Source organism: Coregonus clupeaformis, chromosome 30 (genome assembly GCF_020615455.1).
Source record: "Coregonus clupeaformis isolate EN_2021a chromosome 30, ASM2061545v1, whole genome shotgun sequence".
NCBI lineage: Eukaryota > Metazoa > Chordata > Actinopteri > Salmoniformes > Salmonidae > Coregonus > Coregonus clupeaformis.
In genome coordinates, this window is record NC_059221.1 from 52,750,397 (window position 1) to 52,778,232 (window position 27,836).

The 27,836-nt window shown below is 46.2% G+C and overlaps 2 protein-coding genes across 9 annotated transcripts in view; both read right to left on the reverse strand.

Moving 5' to 3' along the window:
* Nucleotides 1-18,665, reverse strand: part of LOC121569580 (signal transducer and activator of transcription 5B) — an 82,061-nt gene extending 63,396 nt beyond the window's left edge. Inside the window, exon 1 of the mRNA XM_041880671.1 lies at nucleotides 18,506-18,665. The gene's annotated coding sequence lies outside the window, so the exon portion shown is untranslated. The remainder of the gene's footprint in view (nucleotides 1-18,505) is intronic.
* A 5,913-nt stretch (nucleotides 18,666-24,578) lies between these two features.
* LOC121569579 (signal transducer and activator of transcription 3) overlaps nucleotides 24,579-27,836 on the reverse strand; it is a 33,631-nt gene continuing 30,373 nt past the window's right edge. For 4 of the 8 annotated variants that reach the window (XM_041880661.2, XM_041880660.2, XM_041880664.2 and 1 more), the window contains 2 exons: nucleotides 26,614-26,711; nucleotides 24,579-26,508 (listed from right to left, as the gene is read on the reverse strand). In XM_041880661.2, coding sequence (XP_041736595.1) covers nucleotides 26,432-26,508; nucleotides 26,614-26,711 — 175 coding nt within the window. In that variant the 3' untranslated portion in view covers nucleotides 24,579-26,431. The remainder of the gene's footprint in view (nucleotides 26,509-26,613; nucleotides 26,712-27,836) is intronic. The other 4 variants (XM_041880668.2, XM_041880665.2, XM_041880667.2 and 1 more) reach the window with 1 other exon arrangement.

A 27,836-nucleotide genomic window follows, 5' to 3' on the forward strand; every position in this document is an offset into this window, starting at 1 on the left:
CCTGCGTATACCCTCCACTACACCACTGTACACACCGCATATTTATTTATATTCTGGATTAAAAGTTTTGAGAATGACACAAATACTAATTTTCACAAAGTCTGCTGCCTCAGTTTTGATGATGGCAATTTGCATATACTCCAGAATGTCATGAAGAGTGATCAGATGAATTGCAATTAATTGCAAAGTCCCTCTTTGCCATGAAAATGAACTTAATCCCAAAAAAAACATTTCCACTGCATTTCAGCCCTGCCACAAAAGGACCAGCTGCCATCATGTCAGTGATTCTCTCGTTAACACAGGTGAGAGTGTTGATGAGGACAAGGCTGGAGATCACTCTGTCATGCTGATTGAGTTAGGATAACAGACTGGAAGCTTTAAAAGGAGGGTGGTGCTTGAAATCATTGTTCTTCCTCTGTTAACCATGGTTACCTGCAAGGAAACACATGCCATCATTGCTTTGCACAAAAAGGGCTTCACAGGCAAGGATATTGCTGCTAGTAAGATTGCACCTAAAGCAACCATTTATCGGATCATCAAGAATTTCAAGGAGAGAGGTTCAATTGTTGTGAAGAAGGCTTCAGGGCGCCCAAGAAAGTCCAGCAAATGCCAGGACCGTCTCCTAAAGTTGATTCAGCTGCGGGATCGGGGCACCACCAGTGCAGAGCTTGCTCAGGAATGGCAGCAGGCAGGTGTGAGTGCATCTGCACGCACAGTGAGGCAAATACTTTTGGAGGATGGCCTGGTGTCAAGAAGGGCAGTAAAGACACTTCTCTCCAGGAAAAACATCAGGGACAGACTGATATTCTGCAAAAGGTACAGGGATTGGACTGCTGAGGACTGGGGTAAAGTCATTTTCTCTGATGAATCCCCTTTCCGATTGTTTGGGGCATCCGGAAAACACCTTGTCCGGAGAAGACAAGGTGAGCGCTACCATCAGTCCTGTGTCATGCCAACAGTAAAGCATCCTGAGACCATTCATGTGTGGGGTTGCTTCTCAGCCAAGGGAGTGGGCTTCAGCCATGAATAAAGAATGGTACCAACACATTCTCAGAGAGCAACTTCTCCCATCCATCCAAGAACAGTTTGGTGACGACCAATGCCTTTTCCAGCATGATGGAGCACCTTGCCATAAGGCAAAAGTGATAACTAAGTGGCTCAGGGAACAAAACATCGACATGTTGGGTCCATGGCCAGGAAACTACCCAGACCTTAATCCCATTGAGAACTTGTGGTCGATCCTCAAGAGGCGGGTGGACAAACAAACACCCACAAATTCTGACAAACTCCAAGCATTGATTATGCAAGAATGGGCTGCCATCAGTCAGGATGTGGCCCAGAAGTTAATTGACAGCATGCCAGGGCGGATTGCAGAGGTCTTGAAAAAGAAGGGTCAACACTGCAAATATTGACTCTCTGCATAAACATAATATAATTGTCAATAAAATACTTTGACACTTATGGAATGCTTGTAATTATACTTCAGTATACCATAGTAACATCTGACAAAAATATCTCATAACACTGAAGCAGCGAACTTTGTGAAGACCAATACTTGTGTCATTCTCAAAACTTTTGACCACGACTGTACATATCATTCTTAGTATATATTGTGTAAATTCATCCGGTGTAGATACATATAGATTGTATTACTGTTAGAGTGCTATTTGGGTTAATTGGATTTGTTTCGCCATTTTTTAGTTTTTTTAAATGTTGATTATTTGTGTACTTGTTTGACATTTTACTGCATTGTTAAGAGCTAGAAACATAAGCATTTTTGCTGCACCCACTATAACATCTGCTGAACTGTGTACACGAGTAACACGACAAATAAACTTTGATTTGATAACAAAATTAAAAGTGGATTTAAAACGATTGTCAAAAAACACCTACAACTATTAAAATTGGTTAGGGCTGTCCCCGACTAAAAAAATAATCTTGGTTGACCGAGATTCGTCCTGTTCTTTCGACCAATTGTAAGTCTTTATTGCGCTGTCCGTGCTGAAGCTGCAACATCATTTCAGCCATTTAGTTTCCTACTTGTTTCTGACTGAAATGTTCTGTTACCGAAATCCCTAATTTGTTGAGGAAAAACCATTGCCTATTCCCTCAACCCTTGCTCACTTCATGTGAAACATGTAAGCATCGCATGCATGTGCCGAATAGGGCCTATCATAATCACATAAATGAATTGGTTATAATAAACTCCGAACACAGTAATGTCGACAGCAAAATGGATGCGGAGGAAGTGAAAAAAAAACTCGAAACGGTTGAATGTTTACTGGTTGCTCAGGAGGGTAGGGGAAGTCAAAAAAGAGATCAAGAAAAAGGAGGGTATAGGAGAAAGCGTTGTGTGAGTATTATGTGTGCCAAACAGTTGCTGTTAGATTACAATTTTATAATTATTTCTGAAAATTTGGAACAGTGTAAATAACACTAAATAAATAAGTGTACCAGAGAGTCTGTTCTAATGGGGAAAAATATATATACAGCCTTTATTACAGCAGACTAAAAACAGTTGCATGCATTCGTGAATTGCGCTTTATTTATTGTTTAGGCAAATTAATCAAAGCTCCCTTTATTATTTAATTTTAAAACTAAAATGCTTGATTGCATTTCAAAGCATGAATGTCTCTGTCACGGTTTCGGCCGAGGCTGCTCCTCCTCCTGGTTCGGGCAGGCTTCGGCGGTCGTCGTCCCCGGAGTACTAGCTGCCACCGACCTATGTTTCATGTTCGTTTGGTTTTGTCTTGATGTTGTACACCTGTGTCTTGTTAGTCCTCGTTAGTGTCCTATTTAGTTCTCGTTGGTTGTGTGTGTCTTTGTGTGTGATTGTTCTTCTGTTTCGTGTTGGAGCTACTATTTTCCCTCCAGTGTTTTGGAGAGGTTCTTTGCACATGTTAGTGCGCCGTTTGTTTTGTCGCCTGTGTGCGCCGTGTATTCGCCTTCGGGCTTATTGTGCTTATGTCTTTTGTGAATATTGCACTAAAGCCTTTGGACTGAGCCTCTGCGTCCTGCGCCTGATTCACACACCACACCCACCTTCAGCACCCGTTGACAGAATCACACACCTTAATGGAATCAGCAGGATCGGCAGTGACGCCTGTGTCGCTCGAGGAGCATATCCGTGGGCAAGATGGCCAGATAAGACAACTGGAGACCGCTCTACAGGACGTAATCAACACCTTGCACCGATGGGAGGCCAGCAGGGTACCCACAACTCCACCTACCCTGCCCACCCCATCGGCCGGTCCACCAGTCCCAGGTTCGGAACCCAGGGGGATTCGGCTCTCGCTCCCGAGGGCGTATGACGGAACAGCTGCCGGGTGTCAGGGGTTCCTCCTGCAGGTGGAGCTCTACCTGGCCACTGTACACCCGGTGCCCTCGGGACACGAGAGCGTTTCCGCCCTCATCTCCTGTCTCACGGGCAAGGCGTTGGAGTGGGCTAACGCCCGAGTGGAGGAAGATGGACGCCCACACCATCTCCTACGCCGAGTTCTCCCGTCGCTTCAAGGCCGTGTTCGACCATCCACCTGAGGGCAAAGCGGCGGGGAGCGTCTAGTCCACCTGAGACAGGGGAGGAGGAGCGCACAGGCGTTGCTTTAGAGTTCCGGACTCTAGCGGCGGACGCAGGGTGGAATGAACGGGCCCTCATCGACCATTTTCGATGTAGCCTACGGGAGGACGTTCAACGTGAGTTGGCCTGCAGGGATACCCATCTTACCTTCGACCAGTTGGTCGATATGTCCATCCGTCTGGACACCCTGCTGGCCACCCGTGGGACGTCCCGAGGGGGTCCTTCCATTCCGCCCTCCGGCACCTCCGAGCCGAGCCCTATGGAGCTCGGGGGTGCCGGCGCTAGAGAAAGGAGGAGGAGGAGCCCGAGGGGGCCTGTCTCCTGCACCAAGTGCGGTCGTGGAGGGCACACTGCGGCCAGGTGCTGGGGAGGGTTCTCCAGGGGAGAAGACAACAGGCCACGCACTGGGGGGGCCTCCCAGGTGAGTAGACGTCCCACTTACCCAGAGCTTTCTGTTGCGCACTTTTGTATACCTGTTTGTTTTCCACAGGTTGCACCTCATTCCCAGCATAAGGCGCTAGTAGATTCAGGCGCAGCTGGGAATTTTGTTGATCGGAAGTTTTGTTTAGATTTAGGGATCCCTCTCCTACCTGTTGAAAACCCTTTTCCCGTTCATGCCTTAGATAGCCGCCCGTTGGGTCGGGGCTGATTAGGGAGATCACAGCGCCACTTAGGATGTGTGCGCAGGGGGGTCATGAAGAGACTATACAGCTGTATCTGATCGACTCTCCTGCGTACCCGGTGGTGCTGGGAATTCCCTGGTTAAGCACCCATAACCCTGCTATTTCGTGGCAACAGAGGGCTCTCGATGGGTGGTCTGCTCAGTGCGAGGGGCGATGTCTGGGTGTTTCCGTGGGGGCGACTTCGGTGGAAAGTCCAAACCAAGTGCCCGCACTGCACATTCCGCCTGAATATGGGGATTTAGCTCTCGTGTTTAGTAAAACTAGGGCGACACAGTTGCCTCCTCATAGACAGGGGGTGTCACAAGCCGGGCTAGAACTCCGGTCTCAAATGTGTAGAGCTGGGGGTACTACCCCTTAGCCACAGAGGAGATGTTGTAGGACCCAAATGAAACACCCCAGGCAATACTCCAGGTAAGTAGATTTAATGTTCCAAAACAGGAGGCAAAACAAAACAACTCCCCGAGGGGAGAAAAACAAACTAAAGATAACTTTGAATAACTTACTAGGACTGATACGGTGGGACAAAGCAGGAGACACATAGACAGGACGCAATAACCAAGTGAGAAACAAGGGGAAAACACACAGCTAAAATACTCAAGGGGAAACAAGGCACAGGTGACATAGATAAGCTAATTAGGACACATGAGGAAAAACTAAGGCAAAAGGGGAACACAGCTGACCTCTAGAGGCCAGGAGACAAACAGGGGAAGCAGGAAGCTGACAGGACCCCCTCCTCTAGGAACGACTCCTGACGTTCCTTCCAGAACACCCTGGCCCCAGGGTGCGAAAATCTCGGATCAACCCTGGGTCCAGGATGTCCCTGGCCGGAACCCAGGAGCGCTCCTCTGGCCCGTAGCCCTCCCAGTCCACCAGATACTGCAGAGAGTTCTGGACCCTCCGGGAGTCCAGTATCCGGCGGACTGTGTAGGCTGGCTGGCCGTCTATGATCCTGGGAGGTGGCGGGGGTCTGTGTGGGGGGGCAAAAGGAGAAGACAAGACAGGTTTAAGGAGTGAAACATGGAAAGTGGGGTTAACTCTAAGGGAGCGAGGCAGAACTAAACGATACGACACAGGGTTAACCTTTCTAGAAATGCGGAAAGGGCCGATGTATCTCTGGGAAAGCTTCTTGGATTCGACCCGGAGGGGCAAGTTCTTAGTGGCCAACCAAACTCTCTGACCAGCTCGGAAACTAGGGGCCGTCCGGCGGTGGCGATTAGCCTGACTTTGGTATCTCTGGGAGGTCCGAAGGAGGGTACACCTGGCCTTCTTCCAGGTCCGCCTAAGCGCTGGGCCGAGGGAACACCAACTTGCGCCTCTTCCTCTGGAAACAAAGGAGGGTTGTAACCGAACTGGCATTCGAAGGGGGACAATCCGGTGGCTGAGGACTGGAGGGTGTTGTGGGCATATTCAGCCCAAATAATATAGGTGGCCCAAGACGTGGGATTACTGGCCGCCATACACCGCAGGGTGGTCTCCAGATCCTGATTAATCCGTTCCGTTTGGCCATTAGACTCTGGATGGAATCCTGACGATAGGCTGGCTGTGGCCCCAATAAGCCTGCAGAAGGCCCCCCAAAACCGGGACGAGAATTGGGGACCTCGGTCAGAGACCACGTCCAGGGGAATGCCAAATATCCGGAAGACATGGTTCATGAGGAGCTCCGCAGTCTCCTTAGCCGAGGGCAGCTTGGGCAGGGGAATAAACCGGGCAGCCTTAGAGAAACGGTCTACCACCACCAGGATGACGGTGTTGCCCTGGGATAGAGGAAGTCCCGTAACAAAGTCCAGAGAAAGGTGTGACCATGGCCTTCGAGGAACAGGTAAGGGATGGAGCAGTCCCTGGGGTCGCTGGCGTGTCGACTTTTCCCTGGTTGCACACAGGGCAGGCCTCAACAAAGACCTGCACGTCCTTCTTGATGGACGGCCACCAAAACCGCCGTCGGAGGAACTCCAGTGTGCGAGCACTGCCAGGATGGCATGTCAAGGGCGACTCATGACCCCACTGCAAGATGCGGGCCCGAACCGAGAGAGGAACGAACAGGCGACCGGCAGGACCACCGCCTGGATCGGGCTCATGGGCAAGAGCTTCTCGTACCCCTCTTTCTAGTTCCCACTGAAGAGGTGCGACGATCCTAGACCTCGGAATAATCGATGCCAAGGGCTTCTCTTGTACCTCGGGAGAATAGACTCGAGACAGAGCATCCGGCTTGACGTTCTTGGTGCCAGGTCGGTAAGTCAGGATGAACTGGAATCGATTAAAGAAAAGGGACCATCGTGCTTGCCGAGGGTTCATCCGCTTAGCCTGTTGGAGATATTCCAGGTTCTTGTGGTCTGTGAGAACCTGGAAAGGGTGCTGAGCCCCCTCAAGCCAATGGCGCCACTCTTCCAAGGCCAGTTTAACCGCAAGCAACTCTAGATCCCCCCACGTGGTAGTTGCGCTCGGCCTCAGACAGGCGGCGAGACATGAAGGCACAAGGGTGTAATCTCCCATCCGCACCCCTCTGTGACAGGACGGCTCCCACCCCCCACCTCTGAGGCGTCCACCTCCACCACGAAAGGTCTCTCTGGGTCAGGGGTCACCAGAATCGGAGCAGAAGTGAAGCGGCGCTTGAGATCCTCGAAGGCCCCTGCTGCTTCCGGACCCCAGTGAATCTTGGTCCCTCCTCCCTTGGTAAGCGTCGTCAAGGGGGCTACCACCGAGCTGAAATTCTTGATGAACTTCCGATAGAAGTTAGAAAAGCCAATGAACCGTTGAACCTCCTTGACCGTGGCAGGTGTGGGCCAATCGTGGACCGCCTTGACCTTCTTGGGATCCATCTCTAGGTGCCCGGGAGTGACAATAAACCCGAGAAACTGAGTCTGAGAAACATGAAATTCACACTTCTCAGGCTTAACGTAGAGGTGATTGTCAAGGAGCCTCTGGAGAACCCGGCTAACATGCCCCTCATGCTCCTTCAGTGACCTCGAGAAGATGAGGATATCGTCCAGGTACACGAAGACGAACAGATTAAGCATATCCCGGAGAACATCATTAATCAGGGCTTGGAATACTGCGGGGGCATTGGTGAGCCCGAACGGCATCACCCGATATTCATAGTGTCCCGTGGGCGTGTTGAACGCCGTCTTCCATTCGTCTCCTGGCCGGATCCGCACGAGATGGTAAGCATTGCGGAGATCCAGCTTAGTAAAAATGGAAGCCCCTTGAAGCAGCTCAAAAGCAGTGGCCATGAGAGGAAGAGGGTATCGATTCCGAACCGTGATCTTGTTGAGTCCCCGGTAATCAATACAAGGCCTCAGACCCCCGTCTTTCTTTTCAACAAAAAGAAGCCCGCCCCAGCCGGGGAAGTAGAGGCATAGATGAGGCCGGCTGCCAAGGACTCCTTAATGTAGGTGTCCATAGCTGCGTGCTCGGGGAGGACAAGGAAAAGATCCGACCTCTAGGAGGGCAGCACCCAGGGAGTAGATCAATGGCACAGTCATAAGTGCGATGAGGCGGTAAGGCAGTAGCCCGGGCCTTGCTGAACACTGCTTTGAACCGATGGTAAACACTGGGGACTCGGGAGACGTCAACAGACTCTTGAAACTGGGTACTAGGGGCTGAGGAACTCTGAAGCATGCAGGTGAGTTGGCAAGTGGGACCCCAGCTAAGAATGGTGCCAGTAGGCCAGTCGATCTGGGGATTATGTCTGCATAGCCAAGGGTGACCCAGGATAATAGGATACTCGGGAGAGTCAATGAGATAGAAGGTCTCCTCCTGCTGGTGTTGAGAGATGGTAAGTCGCAGGGACTGAGTCGCCTCAGTAACTTTTCCTGGTTCCAGAGGTCTGCCATCTAAGGCTGTAACTGCCTGGGGTTGAGGAAGTAGTTGGGTAGGAATCTTAAGTTCCTTAGCCAAGGTTACATCCATAAAATCACCTGCGGCACCGGAATCGATCATAGCCTGGACCCGATGCTGGTGGCCCTCCCAGGACAGAGTGGCTGGAATAGCTAGGACCGCGTTAGTAGGAGGAGCTCTAATTTTCCCCATCACAACCCTCCTGTAGCTGGGCGGGGACAGGCGTTTCCCGAAAGCTCGGGGCAAGTGGAGCGGAAGTGGCCGGCAACCCCGCAGTAGAGGCACCGACGCTCCCTCATGCGACGTTCCCTTTCGTTGGAAGCAAGCCTGGAACGGCCTAGCTGCATGCTCTCCGGGGAATCCTGGGGCAGTTCAGGAGCCGGGGCAGCTCTGAATGACGGAGTCCAAACAGGAGAAACAGAGCTGCTCAGAGGAACTTGGGACTGAGACACCTGACGGCGAGCCGTTCTCCGCTCTCTTAGACGATTGTCCAGGCGGATGGCCAAGGCTATGAGGGACTCGAGATCTTCAGCTGGTTCACGGGTGGCTAACTCATCTTGAAGGGGCTCAGATAACCCTCCCTGAAAGCAGACCCTCAGCGCTTCATCATTCCATCCGCTCCTTGCTGCTATGGTTCGGAACTCAATGGCAAAATCTGCCGTGCTTCGGGGGGCCCTGACGGAGAGACAGTAGGCGCTTGGAAGCCTCCCGCCCACTGACAGGATGATCGAACACCCGCTTGAACTCTTCTACAAATGCAGCGTGGGAGTCACAACAGGCCTCCTGGGACTGCCACACCGCAGAGGCCCAGGCGAGCGCCTTGTCTGAAAGAAGGGTAATGAGGTAGGCAATCTTGGAACGGTCTGTGGGAAAACTTGAGGGTTGGAGCTCGAAGGTGAGGGAGCATTGGGTGAGGAAACCCTGACAAGAGCTTGGATCCCCAGAAAAGGGCTTGGGAGGTGGTAGTCGGGGCTCCGCCAACCGAGAAGGCCTGTCGTCACTGGGAGGTGACCGGGGGGAAGGGGGAGAACCAAGGAGGCGTTCAAAGAGCTGGTGAAGGGAACTCATCATTTCGGCCAGGAGTTGAGAATGTCTCTGTCACAAGCCGGGCTAGAACTCCGGTCTCAAATGTGTAGAGCTGGGGGTACTACCCCTTAGCCACAGAGGAGATGTTGTAGGACCCAAATGAAACACCCCAGGCAATACTCCAGGTAAGTAGATTTAATGTTCCAAAACAGGAGGCAAAACAAAACAACTCCCCGAGGGGAGAAAAACAAACTAAAGATAACTTTGAATAACTTACTAGGACTGATACGGTGGGACAAAGCAGGAGACACATAGACAGGACGCAATAACCAAGTGAGAAACAAGGGGAAAACACACAGCTAAAATACTCAAGGGGAAACAAGGCACAGGTGACATAGATAAGCTAATTAGGACACATGAGGAAAAACTAAGGCAAAGGGGAACACAGCTGACCTCTAGAGGCCAGGAGACAAACAGGGGAAGCAGGAAGCTGACAGGGGGATTGTGCGATTGATCTCCAGGCAGGAGCAGCGCTCCCACGGAGCCATGTGTATCCTTTGTCTCAAGAGGAGAGAAAAGCTATGGAGACTTACATAGCCGAATCTTTGAGACAGGGATACATTCGGCCCTCCACTTCTCCCGCCTCCTCAAGCTTCTTTTTTGTGAAGAAGAAAGATGGAGGGTTGCGCCCGTGCATTGATTACCGTGGTCTCAATCAGATTACTGTGAAATACAGTTATCCACTCCCTCTGATTGCGACCATGACGGAGTCATTGCATGGAGCGCGGTTTTTCACAAAATTGGATCTCAGGAGCGCGTATAACTTGGTGCGCATAAGGGAGGGCGACGAATGGAAGACAGCGTTTAGTACCACGTCAGGTCATTTCGAGTATCTGGTCATGCCATATGGATTGATGAATGCTCCATCAGTCTTCCAATCCTTCGTAGATGACATTTTCCGGGATATGCAGGGACAAGGGGTGGTCGTGTACATTGATGATATTCTGGTGTACTCGTCTACCCGAGCCGAGCATGTAACCCTGGTGCGTCGTGTATTGAGGAGGCTGTTGGAGCACGACCTATATGTCAAGGCAGAGAAATGTCTGTTTTTCCAGGAGTCGGTCTCCTTTTTGGGTTATCGGTTGTCCGCGTCGGGGGTGAGAATGGAGGTGGATCGTGTGTCCGCTGTCGCGTAATTGGCAAACCCCAACTACTGTAAAGGAGGTGCAGCAGTTCTTGGGCTTTGCGAATTACTACCGGAGGTTTATCCGGGGTTTTGGACAGGTGGCAGCTCCCATCACGTCCCTTCTGAAAGGGGATCCGGTGCGCCTGCAGTGGTCAGCTGATGCGGACAGGGCCTTTGGGAGACTGAAGGACCTGTTTACGTCGGCTCCGGTGCTGGCGCATCCGGATCCCGCATTACCCTTTCAGGTTGAGGTGGACGCGTCTGAGGCAGGTATAGGGGCCGTTCTCTCTCAACGGTCTGGCACGCCACCTAAACTCCGCCCCTGTGCTTTTTATTCTAAAAAGCTCAGCCCGGCGGAGCGTAACTATGACGTTGGGGACAGGGAGCTGTTAGCTGTAGTTCAAGCCCTTAAGGTGTGGAGGCATTGGCTTGAGGGGGCTCAACACCCTTTCCTCATTTTTTTACATTTACATTTTAGTCATTTAGCAGACGCTCTTATCCAGAGCGACTTACAGTTAGTGAATACATATTTATTTTTTTATACTGCCCCCCCGTGGGAATCGAACCCACAACCCTGGCGTTGCAAACGCCATGCTCTATCAACTGAGCTACATCCCTGCCGGCCATTCCCTCCCCTACCCTGGACGACGCTGGGCCAATTGTGCGCCACCCATGAGTCTCCCGGTCGCGGCCGGCGGCGACAGAGCCTGGATTCGAACCAGGATCTCTAGTGGCACAGTTAGCACTGCGATACAGTGACTTAGACCACTGCGCCACTCAGGAGTACATTTTGACTGACCATCGGAACCTGGAGTACATCCGGGCAGCGAGGAGACTGAACCCTCGCCAGGCTCGATGGAGTATGTTTCTCACCAGGTTCGTATTTAAAATCACGTACATCCCTGGGTCCCAGAATGGTAAGGCAGATGCGCTGTCCCGGCGGTATGACACGGAGGAGAGGTCCGTTGAGCCTACTCCCATACTACCGGAGTCTTGCCTTGTGGCACCGGTGGTATGGGAGGTCGATGCCGAAATCGAGCGAGCGTTGCGTACCGACCCCAGCCCTCCACAGTGTCCTGAGGGTCGGAGGTACATTCCGCTCGAGATTCGGGATCGACTCATTTACTGGGCTCACACGTCCCCCTCCTCTGGACATCCGGGTATTGGCCGGACAGTGCATTGCCTTAGCACTAAATACTGGTGGCCTACTTTGGCTAGGGATGTGAGGGTTTATGTCTCCTCCTGCTCGGTGTGCGCCCAGTGTAAGGCGCCCCGACATCTGCCCAGGGGTAAGTTACAACCCCTGCCCGTTCCACAACGACCATGGTCCCACCTCTCGGTGGATTTTGAGACAGACCTTCCCCTCTGCCTGAGGATATAGTGTCTGATCGAGGCCCCCAGTTTACCTCCCGTGTTTGGAGAGCGTTCATGGAGCGTTTGGGGGTCTCGGTTAGCCTTACCTCAGGGTACCACCCGGAGAGTAACGGGCAGGTAGAACGTGTCAACCAGGATGTGGGTAGGTTTCTGAGGTCGTATTGCCAGGACCGGCCTGAGGAGTGGTCAAGGTACCTCCCCTGGGCTGAGATGGCCCAGAACTCTCTCCGCCACTCCTCTACCAACCTAACCCCCTTCCAATGTGTATTAGGTTACCAGCCGGTTCTGGCACCGTGGCAGCAGAGCCAGATCGAGGCCCCTGCGGTGGATGATTGGATGAGGCGCTCGGAAGAGACGTGGAACGCTGCCCACGTCCACCTGCAGCGGGCCGTCCTTCGTCACAAGGCGAGCGCCGATCTCCACCGCAGTGAGGGGCCGGTGTACGCACCCGGAGATCGAGTCTGGCTCTCTACCAGAAACCTACCCCTCCGCCTGCCCTGCCGGAAGCTGGGTCGGCGGTTTGTGGGGCCCTTTAAAGTCCTGAGAAGATTGAACGAGGTGTGTTATAGGTTACATCTACCTGTTGAGTATAAGAATATTAACCCCTAGTTCCATGTGTCTCTTCTCAGGCCGGTGGTAGCTGGTCCACTCCAGGACAATGAGATAGGAGAGACTCCTCCGCCCCCACTGGACATCGAGGGGGCTCCGGCGTACACCGTTCGGTCCATCTTGGACTCCAGACGCCGGATGGGGGTCTCCAGTATCTCGTGGAGTGGGAGGGGTACGGCCCGGAGGAGCGGTGCTGGGTGCCGCGGAGGGACATCCTAGACCCATCTCTCCTGTCGGAGTTCCACCGGGACCATCCCGCGCGCCCTGCTCCGCGTCCTCCTGGTCGTCCCCGAGGCCGGGGTCGGCGCACGGCTGGAGCCGCGCGTCAAGGGGGGGGTACTGTCACGGTTTTCGGCCGAGGCTGCTCCTCCTCCTGGTTCGGGCAGGCTTCGGCGGTCATCGTCCCCGGAGTACTAGCTGCCACCGATCTATGTTTCATGTTCGTTTGGTTTTGTCTTGATGTTGTACACCTGTGTCTTGTTAGTCCTCGTTAGTGTCCTATTTAGTTCTCGTTGGTTGTGTGTGTCTTTGTGTGTGATTGTTCTTCTGTTTCGTGTTGGAGCTACTATTTTCCCTCCAGTGTTTTGGAGAGGTTCTTTTGCACATGTTAGTGCGCCGTTTGTTTTGTCGCCTGTGTGCGCCGTGTATTCGCCTTCGGGCTTATGTCTTTTGTGAATATTGCACTAAAGCCTTTGGACTGAGCCTCTGCGTCCTGCGCCTGATTCACACACCACACCCACCTTCAGCACCCGTTGACAGTCTCGTATGCTGTGTGATGGCATGAACGTATGAATGATTGATTGATCGATACAGTAGCCTATATATTGAAATATAGGCCTAAGTAAGTTACGGTATTAAGACTAAACAGGATGCGCTTTTAGGCCTACAGCTCGATGGTGGTTATACAAGGCTGCTATACTAAGCCTACTAATGATAACGACATTACTTATTATAATGATGATCATAATAATGATTGTAATAATAACAATAAGAAGGATATCAAGAAAAAGGAGGGTATAGGAGCAAGAGCTGCGTGCATATTATGTGTAACAAACAGGTGCTGTTAGATTACAATATAATTGTTCTGCCTATTTGGAACAGTGTAAACAGCACTAAATAAATGTGAAGTAATAACAGTCTGTTCTAACGAAAAAGAAATGTGTAAAGCCTTTATTACAGCATAGCAAAGATGAAAAACTGCCGAATCTGTGAAATTGCTTTATCTGACATTTTGCCGTTGCATGAGGCTTGGTGCTCAATGAATCAGTAGGCTATTAAACAAACACTCAAACAGGCAACAGAAGCTAAATCTATCTTATTTCTGTAGATATATATGGATGATTTATAAAGCCAGGCAGATTTAACAGTTAGGCTATTGATTATAGACCTAATTAAGTTGGGATTTCCTCTCTCCTCAATTTTCTTAGACAATTAGGCTAAGGCAAGGGCTGTTTTCTTGTCTCTGCTGCTGCTGCCTCTGCCACATTGTTCTCAATCCCAATATGCTGGTTAACTTTGCTATTATGCACATAGCAACATAGGGAAAGGAACCAATTCTACGGCGCACTGAAGATTATCTTTCAGAACCGCAGACAGCGACCGTACCCAACGCGGGAGAAAGAGCATTTGTTATAAAATAATATTAGATTTATTAGTGTTGCACCATTATTTTTAACATAGTATAACCATATACAATTTCAGCATCACATGTCTTAGAGTGATGGACTGTGCCATCCCCGTAGCTTCCGCATTGGATTAGTCCACTGAGACAGGCGCGAATCAGACAGGTGTCCTGTGCACCATTAAAAAAAAAAAAAGTGCTAGACTAAAGAAATCTCGCTCGACCAACAGCCTATCGACCAAACAATCCACCAGTCGACTAAATGGGGTCAGCCCTAAAATATGTAGAGAGCTCTTTTGCTAGGCGACCTCACGGCGCCATGGAAACCACAGAATGAAAATGTCCAGGAATTAATCACAGGCATGCATGGAATACTTCAACTACCCATACCTCTTAACCAGCATCAGAGCACCCCATCCATGCACCAAAACCTCTCATATTCCTCTTTCCTCCACCACTTCCAGTAAAGACCCATCAGGTCAGTATCCCTGCCATGGCTTGCCTGGTAGCAGGGAAAGAGATAAAGTGGGGGAACCCTGGCTAAGCACACGGGCATGCTGTGACCACATGGCCTGCCCTGCCTGTTGAGAGACTGGATCCTTAAGCATAGGGTTTCCCCTGTTCCCCTGCTGTTTCTGGGGCTGTGTCTCTGTGTCTGTTTCTGCTCCCTCCCTGCCTAGGATAGGCTGTGCTCATGCGTGCCCGGCATGCCAACTGTCCACGCCTGCCAGACCCAAACCGACCTCTGAAACTTTGCCTTGGCTGTGGAAATGGCCAGTTACATAGTCCAGTTGAATTAACTGTGTGGGCTCCCCAGGCAGCGCTTCACATAATGCCAAGTGGGTCAGGGTTAAGTGGTGCAAACAATCCTTTATGGTTTATCATAACGGTTTTCATTGATGTCTGACCTAGTGCTTATTTATTTTATAGAGTGAAAACATCAAAATTGTGCAGATGAAGCTGGGCAAACTATCCATTAAGAAAATAATCAACAGGATCTAGTACAACAAATATTTTGCAGTCATCAGGACAGAAAGCCCAATACAGTAATACAGCAGAGCTTATAAGCAGCCAAATAGCAAAGGGAACAGAGACAGAAACCGTTCAAAAATAAAATCTAAGTAATAAAACAGAGCCAAAGTCGACAGTATATTCAGAAGTCCTCATCTACTAAAGAGCATGCAGGCCCAGAGAGAAGCAGTAGATAGTAGTGAACATTGTATGACAGGAGCACTCGGGTCAGGAACATCCTTACTGCAAGCATCCCTCTTTCAATCTTTACTTCTAATGAGAGGAAAGAAATCAATCCAAACAGGCAAGATTACCTGATGTTGGGTACCCAACTAGTCAGAGCCCTGGATGGTGGAATGGTGTTGGAGGAATAAGGAGGGGTTGTGGGTGGTGGATTGTCAGGGTAGGTATTATGCTGCAGAGGAGATATGGGATCAGCTAGATCAGGGGTATTCAACCGGGGATCCTTTTTTTACGAAAAAAAGTGGATTGTTTTTATGAATATCACTAGCAACAACAGAATAAACACATTTTAAATTGCATACATACAGTGGGAAAGAGGCCAATATCTTCTTTCCAACTATGCCAACTTGATTTCTGAACTCCTAATATTGAGCAAATTACAGTAATTGGAGCTAATTACACTCACTGGAGTATCTGACATAGACTTGAAAAAGCAGGTAAGGCTGCTGGTAAGCTTCCTTGACTTGGACATTAGTTTTTGCCAACACATGGCTAACCTTTGTTTAACCAGCTAAACAGCTTCTACTAGCACAAATGTGTTTGGAGATACCTTTCTAGCTAGTAGGCTATAGTAGAGTTTACATTTTCTCTTCCAATTATAACTAGCCTGACTACCCATCCACATCACTTCGGCCAAACACCACACCTACTACCATTTCTTCTCCACAATGAATGTATGGAGCGATCCATAGAGCAGCAGAGTTAAATTCAGAATGAGTCGTCAGGCAAAACTATAACTGCAGGAGGTCAAAATAATGAAAACATCTACCAAATCCATTAATTTTCAAGGGGTGGTGGGTGGGGTCAAGGAAGTCAGGTAGTGCACCTGACTGTTACCCCTGATTAGCAAAACACTCATCAAAGCATCCTGACCTGTGCTGCTGTCAGTTGGTGTGTGTATAATGTCATCATAACATGAAAGAGGCAGGCTACACAGGGACAAGGTGGGGTGCAATCACACTGCATCGCAGGAAGTAATGACTTTCTTTATCTGAGTTTCTTTATACAAACATCAATGTCCGTACTCTGTGCGTTTGTAACACACACACGCACGCACGCGCACACACACACACACACACACACAAATCTTATCAGCAATCAAAGCTTGCAGTGACATTGACATTTTAGTCATCAACACATCAACAATTTAGGGGTATTTCCTTTATACAGAGACCTGTCTGTGCTTGTAAGGTAGAGCCATATGACAGTCTAGTCATACACTTTAACATCAATGTATGTGGTTACAATTGCATTCCTTGACATGTGAGTCACACAGTGTACTATTATGGGACATGTCCATGTCTTAAGTGACAACAACCAAAACCATACAGCACTGCTTTCAGTGGAATTTTAATGCAAACACATCAGTGGCTTCTGTGACATTAATTAGGGAAAGGGAAAGGGGATACCTCGTCAGTTGTACAACTGAATGCATTCCAACGAAATGTGCCTTCCGCATTGAACCCAACCCCTCTGAATCAGAGAGGTGAGGGGGGCTGCCTTAATCGACGTCCACGTCATCGATTCTGTGATGGTGCTTCTCCTAACCCCAATACCACCAAATGTGATGAAAACAAGTGAATGAGCTCCCTTTATAACACAGTGTGAATAAATTAATCTCAGGTTAGTTGAAGCCCATTGCGTACAAAATATGTTGAGCTCATTTCTCACAGGAGAGGAATAAGACAGCAAACACAATGTCAGTTTTGGTACTAAAGGGCCAACAATTCTAATAAAATAACAAGTGGAATGTGATTTGATTCACCAGCTCAGAGCGATTACTCATACAGTACACGTTTGTTATTTGTTTTCATTGTTATGACGACTGACCACATTTGACACAGCATCCTGTGTGGCCATTTTGTTATAAAACAACTAAAACACTAACTGACACATGTCAATGAGGGATTGAGAGACTATTAGGCCAACTAAATGAAGTGGCTTGTATATTCCAGATCAAATGTTGAATCATTGACATAAAGCCTCTTAAATTAAATCCATTGTTTGTGTTCCAAACCCCCATGTTTACTCAGTTGTGGTAAGGAGGCTTGGAGAACAACTGGCATAAAGCACTCAAATAAACAGGAGCAGAGAGAATGTCACACCTTGACTGCATCACCTGGCCACTAGCCAGGCTGCATTGCTCTCCAGGTGCAATAAGATACACATTGGACTACTTTACCAGCATATAAACACCAAATAGAAAGTCTGCAGCCCATATAGCCTACAGTAGCAAGTATGTGTCATTATGCACAGTTGTGTATTATCACATGGTTGTTAACATTTTGTCAACTGATTCCGTTAATTTAAAAACAGTATGAGCCCATTTTCACCAGCAAACTTGGATAAAATAAAAAACATCTCAGAAAAATATTCTGAGCCCATCATCTGCCATCTCCACAAACACTTTAGAGTGGATAATTACTCATAGTTTCTTTGTTGCACTGAAAGTCATTCCAATAATATATAGCGTATTTCTCTAAAATAATTAAAATAAAATACTAATAAAACTGTTTGTCCAGGATAAATAATAATACAACTGCTTATTTCTACATTGACAGGCTGACACACCATATTTTTTGCATCGGCATTGATCATTTATTTATCTAGTTCTTATCTAAATTATAAAGTTACCTAACTAACACAGATGTGCAATTCAAGTTCAACTTTCACCTGTTAGGCTACTACACAACTTCTTGAGAGGAGTTACATACGCACATTCATTACACCATAACATGCGCCTCGGCGCTGGCTAACGGTTTGATAGAATAAACTCACATTCCAATTTGCGTTTGACCTAGGCTACAAGCTATTTGAATAATCCGTATAACATGTGTTATAGCCTACATGTAAATAATGTTAATAATATAGCCTTTAAGATGTTATGTTAAAAACATTGTGCAATGTTGAAGAAAATCTAGTGCAGTCGAGTTCTCGCTTGACTCCCAGGAGGGAGTTGGACTCAGCCGTGTTATTCATATATATATATATATATATATATATATATATATATATATATATATATATATATATATATATTGAATCAACAGGCTGTATATGAGAAAGGCTATATATGAGAAAGGGCCAACAAACACCAATAACAAAGTATATATTATATTAACAATACACTCCATCAATATCGTAAACTGAAAAAAATTAAATTTGTAGGTTCACATGTGACATTCTAACCACGCTTGGACAGCCTAAAAGACAGCAGAGCGCAGAGCCACACATAGTTTGTTTACAAAGCACTGTCAGAACATTATTTCGCAATAGAAACCGTCTGCACGAAATATGCTTGTCCAAAATCTTCTCGAAGCTTACATAGTTAACAAACCTACCTTGACAAGACGATCAATTGAGTTGTCTTTTTGCATAAAAGTAAGGGAAAGCTCAACAACGTCCGTACGACCCAGAATAGGAACCTCTCCGGTCTCTTTCTAACTGTTCGCTACGCAGTTTTTTTCATTCTCTCTCTCTCGTGTCTTTCGCTTGCTCTCCCCCTCTAAGCTCGGTCAGTGCTATCCGGGATCCTTGGGACGTCCATATCCTTAACCTCTACCCTTACCCTAACATTAACCATAACCATAACCCTTACCTAACCCTAACCTTAACCCTTACCTTAACTATTTTAAATGTCAACATCGGGGGTTAATATATTGGCCCTACTTCAGTAAGTGAATTTACCAGCATATTATAGCCTAACCTAACAAATGTAAGGCAATTAAATTATCTAATTATCTAATTCTGTATTGATGATCAAATAACAACAATAATAATAATAAATAGATGAAGGAGAAATGTTTTATTATTATTATTTCCCTACCTATTATCATGTTATATGCTATTGTTATAATCACCATTAGTAGTAGTCTAGTAGTAACAGAAGTAGCCTTTGTTAGAGCAATGTGATCTATTTCTAAATAGCACTACAATACATAATATGTAGTCAGTACATAGCCTATTGATGAACCACATTGAACCACATAACAGGTGTTCACAAGAATAGAGCAACATGTGCACATGTTGCCTTCAATGGGTCTCAATGGGAATAAAGTGGAGAAAACCAATGGGAAGTTGAAGAGATGGAGAAGCCCAGCTCTAGGAAGCAGCAAGGCCAAGAGTGAGATAAACTTTTCTCAGATTTGTAGGCCTTTGTACCCTCTATGTTCTGCTATGCACTCATATTGGCCACTGACAGACAGACCTTCAACACACAGCTAGGGTTCTGTCAGGTCAGATGGAAAATTGCATCTATTTTATAAGTACTTTGTATGTGAACAAAATAGGCAGAGGATTTTGTCTCATTTGACTAAAAGCAGAGCACTTTCTAGTCAAATGCATGGTGGTGTGAATGAAATACAAAATGAAAGTGATTCATCTTTTGCTAGGTCCTTGCAGGCAGTAGATTTAAGCACAGCATCCTTCTCCCTACACAGAGGGAGTCTAGAGCCTGATAGATGTTAGCAGAGAGAGTGTGTGTGTGTCACTGCCCAGAGGGAATCATTTTCTCTGCCCTTTCCAACTGTAAATAAGCTAAATAGTCAAATATGTGCTACACACTATTCACACAGGTTTACACAGATACACAAACACAAACTGCAAAACAATCCTTTATGGTAGATTACAAAATCCTTTCCATTGACTGTAAAACATCCCGTTGTTATTAGTCCTCAAAGTGATTATGTATGGATATGATCATCATGGATATTCTAACTTTAGAATGCTGTGCATTGTAATATTGACATCTCCCCTAGGTGGAGGAGCATAGTGACACCTGGTGGTAGAGGAACATTTATATTTTTATTTTTTATTTAAGCTTTATTTAACTAGGCAAGTCAGTTAAGAACAAATTCTTATTTACAATGACGGCCTACCAAAAGGCAAAAGGCCTCCTGCGGGGACGGGGGCTGGGCTAAAAAATATATATATATAAATATAGGACCAAACACACATCACAACAAGTGAGACAACACAACACTACATAAAGAGAGACCTAAGACAACAACATAGCATGGCAGCAACACACGACAACACAGCAAGGTAGCAACCCAACATGAAAACAACATGGTAGCAACACAACATGGCAGCAGCACAACATGGTAGCAGCACAAGACATGGTACAAACATTATTGGGCACATAGGGGTGAATGAGTCCTAAGAGGGTTTTGTTAATAAGCCTCAACCAGTGGGTCTTGCAACGGGTATACAGAGATGACAAGTTTACAGAGGAGTATAGAGTGCAGTGATGTGTCCTTTAAGGAGCATTGGTGGCAAATCTGATGGCCGAATTGTAAAGAACATCTAGCCGCTCGAGAGCACCCTTACCTGCCAATCTATAAATTACGTCTCCGTAATCTAGCATGGGTAGGATGGGCATCTGAATCAGGGTTAGTTTGGCAGCTGGAGTGAAAGAGGAGTGATTACGATAGAGGAAACCAAGTCTAGATTTAACCTTAGCCTGCAGCTTTGATATGTGCTGAGAGAAGGACAGTGTACTGTCTAGCCATACTCCTAAGTACTTGTATGAGGTCACTACCTGAAACCAGAATAGACAGGGTTACAGTGGATATGTTTTGGATCTCATTTAGGATACCACATTTTCCATAACGGGGTAATAGTTGGCCTTAAAACTTCATCCTGCAATCTCTCATTGAGCATTCAATAAGTGCTGGCAAGGACATAATCTGGCAGAACAACTAATGATGGAAAAACAGATTTAAAGAAAAAAACACTCAATGTTTGTGCGTGCACACGTGCATGTGTGCTTTTCTAATAGAGGTATAGAGAGAATGAGAGAGAGAGAGAGAGAGAAAGAGGTGAAACTGAGTTAATTGGAAGAGGGCCAGCAGCAGCCGTCTACCAGCTTTACAAGCAGACTGAACAAAACCACAGAATGGTTCCCACTGAGGGAGATGAAGAGTGAGACTTACAGGGAGTAGAAGAGAGACAGAGACGTGTGTGTGTCGTACCTTAGATCCATGTATGCCTCAGGCCCTGGTAACCTTTACACACTAAAGCAGGTTTTGGTAGTTCTGTGCGTGTATGTTTGTACATAGCGAAGTATATGGCTGGAGACAAAAAACAAGCAGGAAATATGAATCTCATTGAATAACCTCCATTACAGATAGATAGGCCTACATGCACCCAATCCCAGCAGTGATGGTCCCTAGAGACTGAACAGTAAATTACATGTTAACTTGTGTGATTGATACCGCATATACACATAAACGATTCAGTGACTAATGACTAATTTATGAACCAGAATTTGGTCCACAGTCCATTTTTCCTCCTCTGTAAGTAAGTGTCATTCGGTACGCCGCTAGGCATTTGAAATATGAGAGGTTTCAGACTTAACGACTGTCACTTGGCCAAACGCAGCAGCTGGAAGTCTTATGCAAAAAGCCAACATTTCTCAAGACAAATAAGGCATGGCAAAAGTATGAACACATTTTTATTATTTCTAACTTCAGTTTCACACAAAAAAACATATAAAATTGTTATGGCACAACAGAAAACCCACATAAACACACACTCCACAAGGCCTGCAAACCCCCTCTGTGCACACAAACAACCCCAGCCATACATCAGGCCACTTCACAGCACACCGTTAAAATGGAATCGATTCTCCAAACGGATTGGCTGCTGGCCAGGCAGGCTGGAGGGTTGACATTTTGCGTTCAGAAACTGCTGAGTCAGCAGCTGCTGATGTTAAAAGAAAAAACGCTCTGTCTCCCTCTGCCTCTCCACGCCCCTTCATTTCACCACTCACCTTAGCTCAGCTCCTCACGCCTAGCAGGACAGGGGGAGGGCTAGTTCCTCTCAGAGAGAGAAAATAGCGAAGAAATAGAGAGAGGGAGGAAGAGAGAGACATAGACAGACATAAATAAAGTATGTGAGGAGACAAGAATGATACGAAAAATACTATATTTCACACCTGCCATTTCAGACCAGTTTACACCAAGGAGTGACTCAACGGGACAACTATAGCCAATGTAAATAAGTGAAACCACGGCGGAAGCCCCAGACCAGACCTGTGTGCTGCTATGCAGTGAATGTGAGATGGGTTTCCTGATGGCAGTGAAGCAGCACGCACATGTTCAACGTGCTTTCATTTTATGGGATTTCCAGTTTCACCACGTACAGAAAGAAGGTCAGGGGAGACCACTCAGTGTCGTTTCGAAAGATTTAGTCAAAACTCACAGGAATTGACAAATAACATTCCAAAGCATTTACATTTTATGCAGAATTTCTATCCCATAGACAACACCCACCCGTAGTATGCGTTCCGGCAGGTATAACTCATTCAAGTGTTTTCGGATCAACTCAGGCGTTGGCATGCTTCAGTTTGGCTGATGCCTAACGCTTCGAACACACCGAAGGAGCAATGCGTTTTGGTACACCAGAAGTACATTAATTTCCAATGGAACGCTTTGTTTGCCTTGCAGCATTGCGTTGCAGAGGCAGTTGCAGTGTGTTCTGTGTGGTGCATACATTGGATTTATCCAACATATGCGTAAACAGGTTGCAGAAATGGTAGCAGAAGGTGAATGTTGAACTTTTGCTGCACACATATCTAGACGATGCTGCATGCTATTTCGCGCAATGACACAGTCGGTGTGTCCCCTGTAGCTCAGTTGGTAGAGTATGGCGCTTGCAACGCCAGGGTTGTGGGTTCGTTTCCCACGGGGGGCCGGTATGAAAATGTATGCACTCACTAACTGTAAGTCGCTCTGGATAAGAGCGTCTGCTAAATGACAAAAATGTAATGTTCAAAGCATAACCCGAACGAGTGCATTAGCGTACTCCCTTAAAATACCTACGAGGGAAAGCGGCAATAGTACTGTTTGTCCATTTTGAGACGCCGTAGCCACTTCCTCAAAATAGTCAGAAGTAATTTAAGAAATCTGTCATTAATTTTGACGTTTTTGCTGTCGAGATCTTAGTCGCGCAATTTTACATCTAACTAAGATGTTTTGTGCAGTATTCTTCAATTAAAAAATGTGCATGAAAACGAGTCGGCTCTTGTTGAATGACAACAGAGACTTTATTGAAGAATCCCTACTGTTAACCAATCACCGACGAAGGGGCGTAGATTCCGGCTCCGAACTTCGGTTTGCCTCCAGAAAAAATGTTGTGTGCCCGAACAGCCAAAAAACACCTCACCGAAGTCCAAAACGTCACAGAATGTCGTCATAATAATATGAACGAACTCTACCGAACTGTTTCGGCTGGGTAGCATGCGGACGCTTTAAGAATCAGGCAAGATGTGTTGGAGCAATTAGGTAATACTCAGAGGATATGCAGACAGGAGACTAATGACGTGTAGATAAATAATTTCTCTTCTGCATATTCATGGTTTGCATGTTTCGTCACAATATTGTTTTGAATGTTCGTTTTGGACTTTGATGCCCGACTGAGCATTCTACTCAATCCATCGTCAATGAGCGCTGATGAAGATTCTGTCAAGTGCATTACAGTGGCTTAGAAATACAATGACATTCAAAAGGAGGCAAATAATTAGTAGCAAAACCTTTTGTCATCACTTTGATGTCACCAAATTGACTTTAGATGCAGTATGTTAGCTAGCTAAGGTTGAGGGGAGGACACCGGATTTTAGCTAGCTAACGTTAGCATTGCTAGCTATTTTTGACAAACATTTTGTTAGCTAATGACAACACTGCCTAAAGTAAATTTGACATTTACATTTTAGTCATTTAGAAGACGCTCTTATCCAGAGCGATTTACAGTTAGTGAGTGCATACATTGTTTTCATACTGGCCCCCCGTGGGAATCGAACCCACAACCCTGGCGTTGCAAGCGCCATGCTCTACCACACACGTGTCAAACTCATTCCACAGAGGGCCGAGTGTCTGCGGGTTTTCACTCCTCCCTAGTATTTGATTGATTAATTAAGGTCAGTAATTAGTAAAGAACTCCCCTCACCTGATTGTCTAGGTCTTAATTGAAAGGAAAAACCCAAAACCTGCAGACACTAGGCCCTCCATGGAATGAGTTTGACACCCCTGCTCTACCAACTGAGCTATACAGGACCGACATGCTGGCAAAGTTGTTTCCTACTAAATATTTGACTACTTTAGCAATGTCATCTTATTTCCAGGCACTATAGTGTAATTTAGACTAAACAGTAGTTAGCCTCCGTCCAAAATGAATGGGCTCATCACCACTTTAGGGCACCACTGATGGAGGGCAGGTGGAGAATGTTCATAACAATGGCATGACTCGACTGAGTGATTGAGGCGCAACCTATGAATAGCTTGTTTGCAAACACAAATATGTAAAGACTTTAAGCTATGCAACTGGATCACAGGTTTAAAAAAAAAAAATACACATCTGCTTAAAATAACTCAATTAAATAGGGAAAATCAAATAAGATAGACAAACGAGTCCATATGAGGGATAATATTTTTTTTGTTTTTATGATTTTTAAACAAATATAAGATTAGTTACAGCATAATATACAGATAGCTTTTTTCAAATAACATCTACAGAGTGAACTCAATTACAGATTCAACTGAGCACTTAAGTCATGAAGCGATGGACAAGTGTGGTATCATATCATACCCATATACAATCAAACAGAAAAGTGAAATATCATTAGAAACTGATACTAACATTATGTAAATAACAAAAAAAACAAGGTCAAGGTCAACACATTCAAGAAGTGTTCGCTTAAAATAAATCATTAATACGATATGAGATAGGCACTACATAAACCATTACGGCACAGACTAGTGCAGTACTGTGGCAATGATAATTCTATTTTTATGGATCAATGAAAACAACAACTGCTATTCACATTATGACAAACTATAAAGGACGAAGGGGGTGTGTATGAATTAAAAACCCCAGAGAATAATGTACATTTCTATCTACAGTCGCAGGTTGGCATATGTCATGAATGTTGTCCTATAGACAGCTCTGCAGAGTGGTCACTAGCTGGCACAGCCACAAAGTCATAAAATCTGATTTTAAACCTAACCCTAATCCACACTTCTAACCCAATGCCTAACCCTAAATTAAGGAAAACTATTTTTTTACGATATCGCCAATTTTGACATTGCAGCTGGCCCAGCTAGCGGAAATTGCTCAGGGCAAGATTCAAGACAAACGTCAACGTGCTCTACAATCCAGGGAAGAATCAGTATTTTCCCTTCAACTGAGACATGCTGCTGCCTGCTGAGAGCGGGGCTGATCCGAGGCTGAGACAGGAGACAGCAGAGAAGGTCAGGGAAATATCCTGTCATTATCAACGCCATTTCAGACACCCAAAACGAAAACCAGCGCCATTCACATAAATGACCTTTATAAATGAATGTTCAATTAACAAATTCACTCCAGTCACCTTGGTTCTTATCTCCTTGGTTTTTAGAAACACATCATATTACTGACTCATTGTGTTACAGTGAGATTATAGATTAAAAAAAAAAAAAAAAAAGGAATAAGATACAACCGGAAAGAATGGACCAGGATATTTCTCAATCAAATACAAAGGAACATAAAGATACAGGTGTCCCCTTCAATAGAGAATTTAATGGGAGACAGACGGACGGACTACCAAAAAGGTTATCATAGAATAGGTAATTGAGAACTATGAAGCTAACAAAGAATAACTTATTATCTTTGAAAAGCTAGAACTTTCAAGCTAACAAAGAATAACTTATTATCTTTGAAAAGCTAGATAGCAATCTTCCTCTTCAGACATTCTTATAAAAACAAAAGCGCTGGTTCAAAAATGAAGGTTGAGATCAAAACCATTTTAAGAAATTCAAGGAAACAAAAATATAATTTTGTATTAAAATACACAATTTAAATACAAGGTACTTTGTGAAACACCCACAGGGAGGGAGACGTGGCTTTTCAAAACATTGATACTAACGCCTCGATCACACCGATAGCGCCATTGCATTTTGGTACACCAGAAGTACATTCATTTCCAATGGAACGCTGCATTTGCCTTTATCTAACGTATGCATCAAACTGTATGCGTAGATGGCTTGACAGAAATGGTAGCAGAAGGTTAACGTTGAACTTTTGTTGCACACATATCCAGATGATGCTGCGTACCATTTTGCGCAATGACGCTGTTGGTGTGTTAGGTGAAAGGTAAAGAACAAAACATGTGGCTAAATGTAATGTGTCTTGTTCCCTTTCACAATATGGGACAGAGGTACCTGTGGATGATATTTATTTTTAAGAAAACGGGGAGTTAAAATATTTAAAATTAGTCTGGTTCATTCATGTCTTCACATGGGTGACGCCGCATCAGTACTCAACTCCATGTCCAGAGTGAGGGAATCTGGGAAGACAGAAAGCAAGAGGGCTGCCATTAAAACAAGTTAAACCTTGCCTCACATGCAAGTACAGTACGAGTATGTGCATGTGTGTGTTTGTCTGCGTGTGTGTTAGTGTGTGTATTAGGACTCACCCAGTGGGCCAGGGTTGGTCTCAGCCTCGTTGTGCATCAGAGAATCCAGGGTGCGAGGGGACATGGGAAACAGGTCACTGGTGTTACCAGAGTTGGTGCTGCAACAAGACAATACAGGATAGGAGAGACACACCAAGACTAGATGTTAAACACATACAGTCACACACAGACGTCATAGCGATTACATCTCTATGTCCATTTTACCACAAGCGATAAACTAACTGTCAGTCTACTGCCAGTGCGTAAGTCATTGTCATCATCATCACTGCTGTTATGTCACCATAGATTGGGACAATACTCCACATTATTACATGTACACACAGTATTACAGGTTTAAATACATGACTAAAGTAGTTCAGTGTTGACTGGGTCGGATTAGTGAAAGGTGAGCCAATGACTCCAAGGTTAGGTCAGTTCAGCCACTATGTGTTAATGTGCTTCCCAGTGGCCAACGAATGATTGAAGTTAGACTACAGTAGCAGAAAGAAAGGGGGATAGGAGTGCAGTGGATGTGTGAATGAGAGAGAGAGAAATGGCTTCTCCTCTTGGGGGCAGCACTGAGCACATTGTCACATAAGGAGGCTGGGATGGTTAGTGGGAATGTTAATGACAAGTATTCTACACAATCTAGTTGGTTAGAGCAGGCCAGTGGGCAGAAACACACCAAAACCCTCTACACCCCTGACAGACATTTCATTCTAAAAGTGCATGATGTGTCACAGCAACCTACTACTATAAAGTAATATGTGGAGAACAGTGTAGGCTACTGAGGGGAGAACGGCTCATAATAATGACTGGAACGGAGCCAATGGAATGGCATCAAACCATGCGTTTGATGTATTTGATACCATTCCACTGATTCCGCTCCAGCCATTACCACGAGCCCGTCCTCCCTAGTTAAGGTGTCACCAACCTCCTGCGGTGGAGAACTAAAGTAAGGACCAATGTTAGGGCGTTAGGAGTTAATCTCCACTGAAGGCACTTCTCCCAATGAGACATTCAGTCTACAGCCTATCAATCCACGGCCTCTTCTCCCCTCCTGCTGTTCTAGCCAGTTCATTTTTTATTTTATTTGTATTTTATTTTTCCTTTATTTAACTAGGCAAGTCAGTTAAGAACAAATTCTTATTTACAATGTCGGCCTACACCGGCCAAACCCGGATGACGCTGGGCCAATTGTGCGCCGCCCTATGGGACTCCCAATCACGGCCGGTTGTGATACA